Here is a 15,592-nt window from a genome sequence, read left to right as displayed (position 1 = left end):
TAAGCAGCACTGCTGGAATTCTTATCTCAAAAKGGTAGGGATTTCTCTATTTTTGGAAGTGCTTACTTCAAAAGATAGTAGTATATATCTGCAATTCCTGAAAAGCCAGCCCAAGTGATTCATCCATGTTATATCTGTAGCTCCTAGGTTCCCTTCGTTCCTCTTCCTCACTGGCATACCAAAAACATACATATAGTCTCATGAAGTATACATTGACCATTTTGCCCTGGAACTAGGGTTTTTTCTATTTTAAGTCCAATTACAGGTGGATGAAAGTTTTCATGCATATCACCTTTTCATTTTCTAATGAAAAATATCATATTTATTAGCATAAATTATTTTTATCTATATTTATGGAYCTTTTTGGCATTTACCACACACTGAGGGGGTTTTTTAACCTTTGAAAAAAATATTTTTTTTCAAAACTAAAAACAATAAAACATCAGGAAGACATTTCCTGATGAATTCTAGTGTTGAAGAAAATTGTAATTTGCATGCTCCCAGCATGCATGCTCTACCTGCAAAGACTCTACTGGGCTCCATCTTAAAAGAGATGGGATTAGGAAAGACTGTTTCGTAGTTTAATGTCATGAATGCATTTTTAATCAAGGTGACCTAAACTGAGCAAGGGATATCTTACAAGGTACGTTTTCAAAGAACTGGGGGTCAAGATTTTGGGGTTCTTATTATTTCTTCCACCATAGCCAATATTAGCACTGGCAAAACTAGGGTGTATGAGCTTCTTAAAAATTCTGAAACTGCACCGTTGAAAAAAGGACAACAGTATAAGCAGATGGGGAGAACTMATAGAAACAGATTCTTGCAACTGTCACTATCAGTTCATACTATGTACTTTGACAATTTTGGCTTCTTAAAATTAGCCTATACTTAACCTGTCTGTTTCAGAAAATCTTCTRATTTTTCCACCATGAGTGAGCAGAAAACTGTAAAATTAATTTTCACTAGTTATGGCCACTCAAAATAACTTCCAATTACTGTGCTGTGTCATCAGTCCCAGAAAGCTGCTGCAGAAACTTTATTAGTGAGTGTGCAGCCATAACTTAACCTCTTTAAAATAACGTTCATTGGATCAAGGCAGTATGTTTTAAATAGTGGCAAATCTATAATGAGATTGGCAACTGTTTACAAGAGCCATGATCACTGATCTGTCAACCCCCCCCCACACACATATACACTTCTTTCCTTTGGTTCATTCCCCATTCAGTCCACCCTCTGCATATAATGCTGGCTAAGCCCATGAAAACAACCATTTTGAGGTCTGTCCAGCCCAGGAAGCAGTGGATTCCAGTTGCTATAGCTAATTAAAAGCTGTCTCTCCATCAACACAAAACTGCAGGAAAAAACACTTGATCTAGCTGAAATGAAGCACAAAGTAGGGGGCTTTTTTTTTTTAATTAAAATTTTTTAATTTAAAAAAAAAAAGGACCTATGACACTTAACTATGACCAATATCTTGAGTTGCACCTGGAAGCAAGTGCTAAGCTAGTACAAATGGTGGAAGGGCACGGTAAAACATCTTCCACACACAGCGCTTCATTCTCAGCTTGTCTCAAGGGCAGTGCAGAAAAGTTTATTTATTGACATAGCCCATAGGACCGAGAGTTATAGTGAGAAATTTAATACTATGGGTCTGTCCCCTAATCAGAAAATTCTGATCTGTCATTACACAGCCTGGATAATGTTGTATTTAAAGACTCAAGGACATGTTCTACTGCATTTATACTGGGTCAGATAAAAGATCCACTTAGTCCAGCATCCTGGCTCTGAAAGTGGCCAGGCATGGAAGGAAAAATATAAGGCCAAGCACATCATAGCTGCCTGATTTATTTCCCCATCTTTCCATTGCTTTTTTGAACTCTGAACTTCCAGCTGCTAAGCATGCTGTAGCCAAGACTTCTCTAAATACTACATCATTAGCTACCACTTTTTGTTTGTTTCAAAGTTATTACACGATAATTGCTTGTGCTGGAGGAGACAGTGAACAATAGCAACCTGTTCAGCCATTCTATGCCCCTGGTGAATTTTCCAGACCTCTCCCACACCTCCCTTTAATAGTGTTTCTCTTTCTGAGCCTGAGGTGCCGCTCTCTTTCCCTCAGCAGCTGATCACCCTTTCTTGCCCTTCTTTGTACTTTTCCTAGTTCTGAGCACTGAGCTGATGTTTTCATAGCTTTATTTATTATAACCTCCTGATCTGAGAGGTAGCAGTCARTTCAGAGCCCATCATGATGTGTACAAATTCGAGATTTAAAACTTTTTCCCAGCTGTATCACTTTGCAAAYATCAATACTGAATTTCATCTGCAATTTTCTTGACTGCTTGATACTGGGAAATTCTAGTTGGCTTTTATTTTTACCATTCTGAATAGCTTAGGATCATCAGAAAACTTTGTCAATTCACTTATAAGTATGTTGGATAGCATTGGTCTGACTGTAACTCCTGTGTAAGCTCAGCAGTGACCACCATCCATTGTGAACTGCAGCAAATTGACACTGATCTGCTGAATTCTCCAGATATATATAGTATAACACACAAGGATCTGATCCTCAGGTCTGTGCAAGAAGCACTAGCCTCAAGGAAATAAATGAAGCAATCTTACCTTTCCAAGAGGCACATTGACATCAAGGCCAAAGAATAAAGGCAAGAGAGAAGAACAAGAATAGAAATAGAAACTGCAGAAGAAAAAGAAGACAGTGTAAAAACAAGATGTCACAGTGTTGTAAGCATCAGGATTAGTTCTTTTTGTACTCTGCAGGACAATTCAAATCATTATGTATTCAGAGAACACTATATTTCCCTAGTTGCTCCTGTAAGTGCCAAATCACCTCCGCATTTAGAAAACAAACAAATTCCATTTTTGCATTAATTTTGGTGATGAATTACAGTCAGCACCATTTTGAAAGCCTGAGGTGTATTTGTCACTGAACCATGATGGGTTGCTCAAAGTCACAAAACTGGATAACAAACATAGCATGGGACAGTTTTTAAGTGGATTCAAAAACATTGCCTGTAATCCATGCTGGAAATAGCCCGGGAATAATGCATAATGTCAAACCCTAACATTAAACATTGAATAATCAATTTTTGGATGCTTCATTTTAATCATGAATGCATCTTCTTCTGGGATGTAAGTTTTTGTGAGTTGAAAGCTCTTTTTAAAATTGACAATAAAAAGTCTCATATTCCAGATCTTCATTATTATGGCATAAATTTTAGTTTGTTTCTGATTTTCATCACACATTATGACCTCACGTATTTCCAACTTAATATATATTAGAGAGAAAGACACTGAGTCCTAGCAATACTAGAATTTTGGCAGAAAAGTGGAAAGGAAGAYGCGTACCAAGTTTTAGATTAAGCCCACATGTTTCACTGTAGGAACATATCTACTAACTCAAAGGACTCATTAGCGTTACTGTCATTGTATTAATATAGTCAGTATTTCATATTATATATGTACATAGATATCTACACATATAACTATACTGGCAAAGCGCACACTGGCAATGCATCTTATACCAGCAGTGGAAGTCTGGTATTTCTAGAAAGGATGCTAATGTTTTATTTTGGACCCATGCTGTGATTTTTTTTTCCCAACAATGCTACCTARCCTATCTAAAATTATAAAAACTTTACGTGATAGAGCAGACCTTACTCTCCAAAAAAAATACAGCCCAGCTCTGCATAAAGTAAGTATAAAAATACATACATATATATGTATGTATCTGTATGGATGTATGTATATATGTATATAATTCTTGGATAGTTCCATTTATAGGCAAGATTTTGGACTGTACTCAAACTGCATAATCAATTGCAAGCTTCAATACAGAGGACAGCATCGGAACCTGAGTTCCTCAGTCCTGCCAAGTAAGGGCAGTCTTCAAATCTTCACTCAGTTTCATTTGGTCCTTCCTGCTTGCTAGCCTCACCTTGGCTTTAATAGAAGCATTGTCTATCAAGACAGCATATAACAACCATGTAAAGGCTTCATCATTTGGTCCAATATCATTCAATGTAATCAAAAGTGTTCCTCATGTAATCATTTATTTCCTAAAATGAAACATAGTTTTTGTGGAGGGGACTCTAAGATTAAAGTCTAGATATAATGAAAGTCACAAACTGAAAAGAAAGCACAGTAGAAAGACACTAACAGGGTCCAACTGATCCAGCTAAACAAAAAGGACATGTAGTTCAAGAAAATTAGGTCATGACTCTCAAAAAAATTGATCAGTTTGCTTCAGAAACATAACAGAACTAACCTTTTCCTCCAGATCCTTGATTTGTCTCTTTTGGATGTCGGTTTTATCTTCTAAATCTCGGATCCTCTGGAAATTAGAAAAGAAAACATCTAGACCAAGTTCTTAGTAGGCTTGCTCCACTGAAAAAGTAACTCAGTGTCCCAAGTGCTAATAGCCTAGACTTGAACAGATCCATTTCTTTGGCAGGGATCATCTTGTGCACTATCATCGGTCCATCCACGAGCCCTCCCTAATCCCAGCTTTACCTCATGTACCACTGCTCAAATATGCTGTTGCATATATTTGACTGCATCCTCAAATGATGGAAATTAAACTGAAGTCAGAGCTGTTCTTATTTATATCAATAGAGGATCTGTTCCATATTTCTGCTTTTATATTAATCATGCGATAAAGAGAGGGAAAACATACGGTCTGGAGGTAAATACTATTATATTATAGTTACACTCTTTAGAATTATATCATGATTCATTAAGATTTTTTAGTCTGATGTGTTGAAAGAGGATTAAAGTATTATCACTAGATCTGAAATGATAAATGTATATGGTACTATGAAAATACTGATTCTGTGAGCTGGAAAGATGTAATTTGTTGCCAAGGTGTATTTTAAACAGTGCTAGGTACTATTAAAACAATATAACATGAATTTAACTTTTGGCATTTTGGGAAAAAATATCCCACAGAGTAGGAGACAGAATTACTAACCATGAAGAATGAAGCTATGAATCTCTGTATCTTTTCTCTGTTTAGTCAGGGAGTAAACTTGTGGGCCAGCAAACAGCAGAAAGCCAGAGGGGCAAACCAGGAGACACCTGGAGCACCTGGCATCTGGAGAGTAGATGGCATTCCTGTGACCATCTTCCTAACTGTCTGGAGATCAGAGAACTAGCAGATGGCAGCCTTCAAACACTACCTCTTCCCTTCGTTGCCTCTCATCCTTTCCCAACCCCATCTGCAATACAGGCTGCGTAAGAGTTTTTCAAAGAAGCCAGAACTCCTTTGGCAGTATTTATCAAGGCAATGGTCATTGCTGAAAACAAAAAGTTCTTCATTCCACAAAGGCCTGGTAAGAAGGGTGCTTACCTGAAATAAGGTGGATCAGTTTCAAGTCTCCAAATCAGAATCAGGCAGGACTGTGAAAATTACATCTTCATGTCTGTACCAGAAACCCTAACCACCATGCAAGCTCTTTCTCTTATTACCATAAACGACAGGTGAGTAGGTTTTGTTTCATTTTACAGCTGTCACATTAATTAGCATACAGTGACTGTTTGCCATTCTGCTTTGGGACCTCACAGCTTGCACAGCAGCAAACACTGGTCTTTGAATGTGAAATGTAGTATTATACCTCAGTGATAAAACAACAACTGCTCACTTAAGGAGAGACAGAGCAGCAGTGTCTGGAAAAACAGACGGGTCTCCTATGTAACATGAGCCAGAGGCCTTCATACAGTTCCTCCTGTACCAAGTCCAATAACTAGGGGCGACCATTTGTATTACAAAGCTGGATTCATAGAGACAGAATTCTGGATGAAATCCATTTGGTTTAAAATTTTAAGAGTCAAAATACACCAAAATAATCCACCACAAAATAATATTGCGTGCAGTTGTACACACAGTAAAGACACAATCTGTAAGATAACTCAAAAAAATAGATGCCAGGCTCTCACATGAACCTGGAGCTTGCCTAAGTTTGACCTCAGCTTATGTTCTTACACAACAAAACTGAATAGATCCACATGTGCTTGGTTCCTGTGTCTTACCTGATGAGCCTGCTGGAGCAGCTCCATCCTCTCCTGAAGAATCTGGCAATCGTATTCTCTGCTTTTCCTCAGCATCTGACGTCTTAGTTTTTCTACTGCTGTCCTCAGCTCTTCCTGCTGTTTTTCAGTGAGCAGTTCCCCAAACTTTATCACTGTTTCTTGCTGCAAAGCATTGTACAAGGTGGCTTCAAGCTCCTGGATCCTCTGGTCAATGCAAACCAAAAGTCAATTAGAGATGAAACATTTTATAAACCCTTGTGGGGATGGGGCGGGGGTTAGTGGCAGATTCAGGCACCTGCATGAGAGGTGGTCCCTATGCTCAAGTGTGCAAAAATGTGAGAAGCAGAACTCAAAAATGGTTCAGTATTTTCACCAAAAAAAAAAAAAACGGCTTTTATTTTTATGATATTTCAATATTAATTTTCACTGAAATCCCTCCCTGACTTTTTTATAAACAGTTACAGAGATGATCAGGAGCCAGATGGAATTTTCATACCTATTTTATAATTGTAATTAGAAAAAGATGAATATTTCACCAATTCTAAAATTTTGACCTGCTCTGTTAAAAACCAAGAGAAGAAAGATTGAAGGTCAGCGTATCAGACTGCAATGCTCTTGCATCAATGAGTACTCTTATTAACTGACAAATGAAACACGCTGAACTTGCACATGCACTTATCAGACCTATGTGCAGTCCTCTTTGATATGGCAGTGTTTTACAGCAGAAGCTCTTGCTATTTGTGGCATATTGTCTTCTTGCTACGACGTGTGCTAAATGGGCCATCTAAGATTCCAGATCTGAGTTCCAATTGGTTGCACTGACTCCAGTTGGACAAGCTGACCTTAATGAACAACATCTGCTTCTAACTGACAAAAGAGTTTCTGACTTCAGAGTACCCTGCCTTTTTGAAAAGGCTAGGTGTCATGCTGAGGCTGTGCAGACTGCATGGTAGCGAGTTAGCAGAATGGGAAAAAACAAGCCAGATTTAAAAAAAAATTCTCAGGAAATACAAAAATCTCTCTTTTCCTGATCCTACAGAAATCTGTGTCATGTCAAAGTGCTGGCCAGTATGTGCTGTAGCATTTCCTTTGTACATACCATGTATGCTTGGTCAAGAGCTTGCTTCCTGTAGTCTAATTCTTCCTCCAAATAACCTTTTATTTTGCAAAATTGCTCCTACAATGAAGGATCATTTGGACAAAAAAAATGAATTAGTTACTCAAAACGCTGTGGAAAGTGTTATTCGATCAACTACAGATGTCTGACTTGGGCAGGACTATGAGACTGGTCTTTAATTGACACTCTGCAGAGTTATTAATATCTGACTCAGCTAGAAAAGTAGGAAGAGAAAATAGCTGTGTATGCTTTGGTAGGACCTGATCTACATGGAACTAAATCCATCATCTCTTTGTTGACTTCAGTGATATTGCTTGGCATTTTAGTACTGTAATTTAGGGTTTTCTGTGTGGTTTCCTAATATATCTCCTTTGGAATCACAAACAACTCCTTTTTCAGTTTCTCTTATTTCAGAAGTATGAAAGTGGAATAATCTAAACAGGAACAAGGCATATTCATGTCCACATTATTTGGGGAAACCTGCTGTGCTTATATTCTCAGCCTATCTTAAGTAAAACTGACTTGAGTATAGACATACCATAGGAACAGAATGTAAACCACTACAGTTACCCACTCTTATAATTATGCTTRTTCATCTTTTATGTTATTTTCATTAACTAGAATAAGAATAGGGTAAGGTACTAACTTTACTGAAGTTCAGTTCAGCTGTGAATGTCTTGCCTTTAGAATAAGGCCTTAAAACGTAATGGAAGAAAACAGAGTGAGAATTCACTAGTTTCCCACTTACTGGTATCAAATAAAATGTGATACAACTGACGTTTAGACTGTGAATCTTATGAGGCAAAGAGYGTAGTCTTTTTCATGTCTGAAAGTCACTGAGCAACCGTTGAGCCCTCTGTGCTTAATAATAAACAGTCATCCTCATGGAAAGAGGGAAAGTTTTCAGACAATAACTATTTCTATTTCTCTGTGATTATGCTGTTGCATATGAAACAGACTAGTAACAAAAAATTTAGATGAAGCCTGCTTACTTAATTTGCCAAGAGACCTTCTTTTAGTGAACTTTTGGCACACCAAATAAATGCAACACACTCAGTGGCTTGCTTCTAAAATGTGTATTCAGAAAAAATTCCCTACCATATCACTTTCCAGTTCCATCATCTTCTGATGCAGAGCAGCTTCAGCTCCCTCAATCTGCTGGATCCACTGGAGGATAGACAATGAGAGTTGTAACCTGCTGTGTTTTCTAGGGGCACAGGCAGTGGCAAATGGACATCTCCAGCATCTTATCAGTCTATTTTTAGTTACCTATTGCTAGCTCTGGGCCCTTCTTGAAGCTGTTCTCCTGTGAGTGGTGCAGCTGTGATGTCTATATGTGATACTTGATAGAGAGGAAGCCAGAGGCTCACCATTGAATTACTGGAAGATGGAAAAGCACACTTCCTTGGATGGACAGGGGACAATATACATCCTGTGGGTAAGAGCCTGTGGGGCTGTAGCATCTGAAAATAGCTTAGCTGTGTAGATGTTGGTTCCCTGTGCGTAGGGGAAATTGCTAAGTAGAATCTTTGGATGTCATCTTGCTGACATAGTTGCCTGTTATGTTTGAGTCACAAAAAACAGTGTTAACCAGCCCCCTTTTTCTTTTTAATTTCCAAAACAAGGAATTTAGACAAACATTTTCAGTGGAAATTTTGCATACAGATCTCTTCAGAAGCTTTGGAAATCTCAAGACTAGAAATCCCAGGCATTTGCTAATTATGGCTTAAATGCCTGACAGTTTCTCATTCAGTTTACAATTGCAAGTTTCATTTCACATTCTTTTTGCATTTGCAGCTGTTCTGACTTCATAGCTTGGACCAGTTGTATTCGATATTCTTGCTGCTTTACCAAAGGTGTTTGGAATTGTGATTACATTAAGGTATTTCTATTCTTGCAAAATCTCTGGCTGATATTCAGTATTATAAAATACTACTGCTGGTACAGTTTACTTTATTTGGGGAACCACTCTCCTGGTATAAATTTTCCTATACTAGAAAGTTTGACAATATTGAAAACCACAGAACAGAAAATTTCCAGAGTTAGATGAGGTCTTAGATAATACATGAGAAAAGCAAGCACACATTTTACCTTTTCTGCCAAGGACAATACAGTGGAAGCCTGAATTATGGCCACCTGCTCTTCATTTCTTAAATTCTGTGAGGAGGAAGAGAGGGGAAAAAAAAATAAGCCTAAGAGCAGCAGTTTCCCAGAGGAGAGTATTTTTCAAAGAAAGTCCAAATCTTATTCTTTCTGCATTAAACCAACAAATAACAGAAGTCAATGAATACAGATTATCCAGACAATAGATTAGCTCTAGAGTGCTTAAGAGGAACTCTGTAGTGTGTGTACGATGTCCTATTCCCATCAAAATATTCAGTGTGTGTTAACRTATTAAAAAGAGCACTGCTTTTGCCTTTCTGCATGATGTGCACTGATTATATGTTTTCATACCACTACATCTTATGAGAAATGCAGACTAAAATTAGATGCATTTGTCTGTCTTTATACTGGTTTTATAAAGCTGAATTTCCATTAAGCTTTTTTTAAAATAATGCTAATTAACATCAGCATTAAGTGAGGAAACAATCACTGTCTGTAGCTTTTACTTCTTATACACTTTCTTAAAACGTATTTAATGTTGGCCAGACATACAGGATGTTTTCTTTCATGTGGATGACTAAAGCGGGCAGCAATGCCCACCTAGAAAGCCACGGAGAATTTGCCTATTTATGAAACTGCCTGCAGAGGAATCCTAGTTCTAACAAAGATGTGGTTGGCTCAGATGACCAATCTAGTTCACACACTTTGCTGAAGTTTGGACATGAGTCCTTCCCAGTCTGTTAAAAGAGAGGTTAAAGCTGGAACTTCATTACTAGTTCCCTGATTACTGAAATCTCCCAAATGCTTAACTTCTGGAGATAAACACTCTTTAAATGAATGATTCTAGTATTACATAATTTCAACAAATACCTTAGAAAATAGCCATGGTAGTTATAGAATTCACTTATGCTAACTGCACGCAATACAACTTGTATAGGGAAAGCATCTCCCACTTTTGCTTACCCCATTATCACCTAGGATGTCTAACTGCTTTATGAGGTCTGGGATGCTGACATCCTGCAAAGAGAGAATAAAATAAAGGCATGGGGTGCACAGTTAATCACAGCTGCAATATTTGCCCCTCCTATAACCAATACTGAGATCAACCAAACATTTTGTATTATCTCATGCAAACATGTCATACACTAAATTCCAGCTGCCTTTGAGCCAGGGTTTATGATTATGGTAAGAATTAGGAGTCCAATTCAATTGCATCAGTCATCACACATGCTTACCTTAGACTGAGTTGAAATGCTTAAAATTTGGTGGAGTTACTAGCAGAGATGGATGTAATGGATTATGTGGTCAGCATCCATCACTGCTGTGTTAAGAAGTGCTGTGCTACAAAACTAACCTACCTTAACTCCCTCCTTCATGCAGTAGATCTGTAGAGCACTCACACCATCTGAGAATGGGTGAATCTGGAGATTAAATGGTGGGGATCGTCTCTCTCTTTCCTTAAAGTAAATTGAAAAGACATCAGAGAACATGTTAGAATGAAAGAGATGTGTAGAGAGCTCATTAAATGTCATAGCTACTGTTTTTATTGTGCCTTGCAAATATAAACTCTTATTACAAAAAAATGCAAGAAACAATGACATCATCATTAACYACAATTGGAAAAATCAAACAGAAAGACTCTCCAAACAGTGTATCAAGTGGGATAGGATGCTAAAACCAAGTGAATTATTTTGCAGCAGTTTGTTTATTTGATGGATGATGTCTATTTGCAAATTGTCTGTGGGAAGCCTGTCATCTGTTTAAGACTTACATGTCATTTAAAGTGATTTCCCTAATAAAGTGTTGAACACCTATATATTGTTGCAAATACTCCCTTTAGAAACAGGTATGTGACTTAAGACTGCTAGGATACTCAGACTTACATATTTGATCATCCTGGTAAGTCATATGTTCTAACATCTGTGGAAAGTAATAAATTCAAAAAATAAATAAAGTTGATCAGATTTGCTATCTTTATACACCTTCACTGGATAAAACCTACAAATATTTGTCCAGCTTTAAGGGATCAATGGCAAGAATAAAAAAAATATTTTGGAAGATGTTATTTCTCATCCCTTTCAAATATTCAGGCAAGCACAGAAGTGAAGAACAAATTTCACTTTTAAATGTATTTTGGTTTACAAATATTTAAGTGAATTTATAAGTTCAGTTCCAAACCAAACAGAAACGCAGCTGTCAGCTAAAACTGTGGGAAAGGTGGTAAATATGGGACAAATCTGTCACAACTCTGATTCACGAGAGCTAGAAAAAGCTCTGTGTTACACACTCTGAATGGCAAGTGCATAAAGCCTTAGACAGCAACTGAAAAGTGCAACTGAAAAATAAAATAGCTTATGCTAGAGAACAGATCAGATGGAAGGTCTTCTTGGTTGGGACTCATAACAAGAATTCATAACTAAAGAGAAACCATCTAAAGAGAGGAAAATCCAAGTCTGATATTCTCCTCCTCTTGACACATACAGAATCAAATCTAAGCTGCTGAAGCTCCTTACGGAATCTCCAAAATCACCTGAGGTAACTTTGTTAGTTTGTGTTCAGGTCATGAGGAAGCTCCTCAACAGAAAACTTGTCTGAAATCCTGTGAAAGTGATAGTGCTTGGAAGCAGGCAGATAGTCTGAACATCTGCCCGCAGTCTCTGTGGCTGTTGTTATTTGTTATTTGTATTGTGGTAGCACCTAAAACCTCCAGAAAAAAATTAGGACATTTCCAGGCCAAGTATTTTAGAAACACAGACATGCACTGTTGGTTTTGACACATACTAATGTTGCCAATAATAATGTTAAAGACTATAGGAGTAAGACTCCATTCATCTGTATAAAACATCTCCTATCCTCACTTTAGGGGCAGGAAACTGAGGTAGAAACTGCTGTAGTCCTGAAAGTGTGCCAGCAGGGCACCCAGGGTCAGCAGAGTTTCCCCCAGCAGGGAGAGGAGATCTCTCTGAGATCTGAGCTGTGAACCAAGATTCAGCCTTGAGCAAGGTACATGAAGATAGGGTATAAGCCTTGCTTATTTGGTTAATTTAATTAATTTCCGTTAATTTTAACAGATCCTGGCCAGCACCGGGCATCTTTACTCCAGGCCAGCAATAAAACGAAAGCATGATGACAACAGATTGCTTCCAAATATTAGAAAAAACATATCCACAGCTGTGGTAAACTAGCAGAGCCACACTGAAGTTAATCAGCTAAGCTGAACTATGCAAACTGGGCACCTGGCTCAGTGAGAGGTGAACCAGTCAAGTACAGAGCTTACTATTTCCAGGATACTAGAGCTGACATACTTCTACAGCCCATCTCTAATTAAATATACCAGGCCTGATTTGTTTGTCTGTTATATCACTAAAATGCARATGCAAACACTTCATTAAAGTTGGTGTCCCATACAAGTGCACTATTTCAACCTGCTCCCAACTCTACTGTAAGGAGCTTGTCTGTCACCTCCAGCTCAAGGTTGCGGAACTCCAGCAGCTCATTCTGGTCTCGGGCATCCTGCAGCTCCTGTTGCAAACGGTGGTTTTCTGCTTCCAGTTTCTCTATCTAATAGAAATACGTAAATTCATGATCTGTGTGACTGTTATAAGAAACATTGAATATTTAGCAAGTAGCAGTTCAGGGAGCATAGGCAGTGCAAAATCCAAACTTCAGACATGATTCAATACTTGCTGTGTTACCTCAATGAGTCTTTAGTTTACAGGTAGCCTTCTGCTCATCAACTTGCTAAACTTCATAAAATGCTTTGGCTGAAGGTTTTCCCAAAGGAATCCAATCCTAGTGAGCGTTAGCACTTTACAAAAGTGTCAAATTAACTATTAGGTTAGTCTACGTTAGCTATTAGACACTGTTCTCACGGTAAAGCACTGGAATAGTTTGTCTGGGGAGGGGTTGTGGAGACTTTATTGTTGAAGGACCCTGTGAACAGGGTGTTTATTCAGACACAGAAACAGCTGGTGCTGCCCTGGAGAAGGGCTTGGGCTAGATCAGAAATTCCCAGTGCGCAGCACATGAACTGCCACTGGGATGTGGGGACAGCCGTTTCTGTTGCTGTCTCTGTGGAGGCAGTAATGGCAAGCAGCCATCCAGCTCTGGGTGAGCATTCACATGAACTGCACAGCAAGTAGTTCTGTTGATTAGCAGATAGAGGTGCCATCAGCCATCAGTCAATTGACCACCTTGCTTGCTGTGGACAACTCCATCACTAGCTCCTCTGCCTGCTGTCTTCTGCAAGTCTCCAGCTAGTGCCAGGACCTGTATTTTGCAATCAGGTTTTCTGAGAATGGCCCAGACAAGCAGAGGTAGGGAGCACAGTAAGACTGAGGTCAAATGAGCCACCCATGGGTGAGGAAATAGAGCTGGAATTGCAGTTTTTCTGGGTGGGGAAGCACAGCACAGGGCTGGAGGCTTACATGGTGTTTTTATGAAAGAAGAGAAACACAGGCTAAGAAATCTTGCTTGTGTAGGTGAAAGAAGGAAAGATACTGAGTGATGGGTCTTATGGTCTCTATTGCTGATGGCAGTAGTATGTATGGCCACTGTTGGTGATATGCCAGCAAGGCTGAGGTCCTTCCTAGTCCTATTTTCCATGTTTAAAATATATATATACACACACATATACACACTCATCTATATAGAGAGAGGTGATGTTCCCAAATGCATCAAGCGACTGAGGAGGTTAAGTTTCACTGGAGCTACAGATGACATAAGCCCTTAAAAATACACAGAATGTACGTAGTCTGGGAGCATGAAAGAGTTCTGGTACTACAGGGTGACTGCATTTACCTACTGCTGTTTCACACCCAGAAGTAGAGATCAAAATGTCCTGACCAGGCAGCAACAGCAGAGACTTCAGTGTAACGTTACATGAAGGCAACTGTCTGCACCCTGAAGACAGAATGCTGCAGCAGAGCTTCCACCTGTCAGGATGCGAGTTTATCCACAGAGCTAGGTAAATCAGCCTAGTAAGTGCTAGCAACAGCAGTGCCTAAGCCAGAGCTAGAGAGGACTTGTCTATCTATGTGTTATCCTATCCATATCCATATCCATCTATATGGTTCTGTCCTCATACAACATCTAGAAGCACCAGACCGCATGTTCAAAAAGTGTATTGCATGATCCAGACTACCCTTCAAAGTGAACACCCAAAAGTTTTGAATGTACCTTGTCTAAAAGCTCTTGATTCCTCTTAATGAAAAGCTGTTTGTCTTCCACCCAGTGTGAGTCCTGTTGGATGAAGCARTACTGTTACAGAATAATCAAACTCCATGAGATTTGGTATGTTTATTGAAAAATGGAGCTGCAATATACAGGCTTTAAAATCCTACAGCAACAAACTATGGATTACAGAAAAACAATGTATTAATCAACTGAATTGTAGCAAGGCTTCTGAACTCATTAGACCCACCTATTTACTCAAGAGTGACACTGGATCCTGTGAAAGTCTGTACTGAAATTGTGCTAGGGATATTGTGAGCAGAGCAGGTAAAACCCAATATAGCAAAAGAAAATACACAAGAAGTGCTTACCTGTCCCTTCTGTGCCAAAGTTTTCTCCAGATCTTCTATTTTGGCTTTATATCTCTGGACTTCAGCTTGGAGCTGCTCCTGAGCCTATTGAAGTCAGGCACAGCATAAAACAGTAACAAAAAGAGAAATACAGCTGATACACAAAGGAAACCAAACACAGCAAAGAGTCTGGTGAACATTTCCACTGAGTGAGTAACCAGTATGAAGATTCTGGCTCAGTGATATTTTATGCTGCTTCACAGACTGGCATAAAGATGACACAAGGGGACAGAATGGAAAATCAGCACGCACATGCGCGCACACACACACCCCGCCAAGTTTATTATTACTATGTGTTGCATTAGAGTAGCAAAACCCAAGCTCAGATATCCAGTGTAATAGGCTCTGCTCAAAGAACCTAGCAAGAGGCAGACCCTGCATTGAAGAAAATGTGCTGAGCAGATGAGACAGGCAAAGGGTAGTAGAAAGAAGCACTCATATCTGCCTTGGAGGTTTTCAAGAACTGACTGGACAAAGTGCTGAGCAACCCACTATGATCTCATAGATGACTCCTGCTTTGAGCAGGAGGTTGGWCTAGAGTCACCTAAGGTCTCTCCCAGCCTGAATGATTCTGTGATTAAAGGGACAATATTTTTCGCCTTGGAAGGCTTGCTGTAATCTGCATCATGCCCAAATTTGATTTTAGTTTTCACGACTCTGTCAGAAACATTCAGGTGAGAACTTCTAAACATGATGCAATGCGTGTCTTTGTGAAAGCCCAGACTTCATTTACGTTTACAAACCCCTG

General features: G+C 38.9%; 1 protein-coding gene across 2 annotated transcripts in view; it reads right to left on the bottom strand.

Annotated features, from left to right (window-relative positions):
- The window catches only part of JAKMIP2 (janus kinase and microtubule interacting protein 2), a 36,848-nt gene that overhangs the window by 6,843 nt on the left and 14,413 nt on the right, over positions 1-15,592 (bottom strand). For both annotated transcript variants that reach the window (XM_026063505.1, XM_026063504.1), the window contains exons 10-19: positions 14,806-14,889; positions 14,441-14,503; positions 12,725-12,823; positions 10,621-10,719; positions 10,226-10,279; positions 9,251-9,316; positions 8,258-8,326; positions 7,142-7,219; positions 6,043-6,246; positions 4,283-4,348 (exon numbers count right to left, since the gene is read on the bottom strand). In XM_026063505.1, coding sequence (XP_025919290.1) covers positions 4,283-4,348; positions 6,043-6,246; positions 7,142-7,219; positions 8,258-8,326; positions 9,251-9,316; positions 10,226-10,279; positions 10,621-10,719; positions 12,725-12,823; positions 14,441-14,503; positions 14,806-14,889 — 882 coding nt within the window. The remainder of the gene's footprint in view (positions 1-4,282; positions 4,349-6,042; positions 6,247-7,141; positions 7,220-8,257; positions 8,327-9,250; positions 9,317-10,225; positions 10,280-10,620; positions 10,720-12,724; positions 12,824-14,440; positions 14,504-14,805; positions 14,890-15,592) is intronic.

This window comes from Apteryx rowi, unplaced genomic scaffold (assembly GCF_003343035.1).
Source record: "Apteryx rowi isolate R43461 unplaced genomic scaffold, aptRow1 scaffold_2, whole genome shotgun sequence".
NCBI lineage: Eukaryota > Metazoa > Chordata > Aves > Apterygiformes > Apterygidae > Apteryx > Apteryx rowi.
This window is presented reverse-complemented; position numbering and strand designations above follow the sequence as displayed.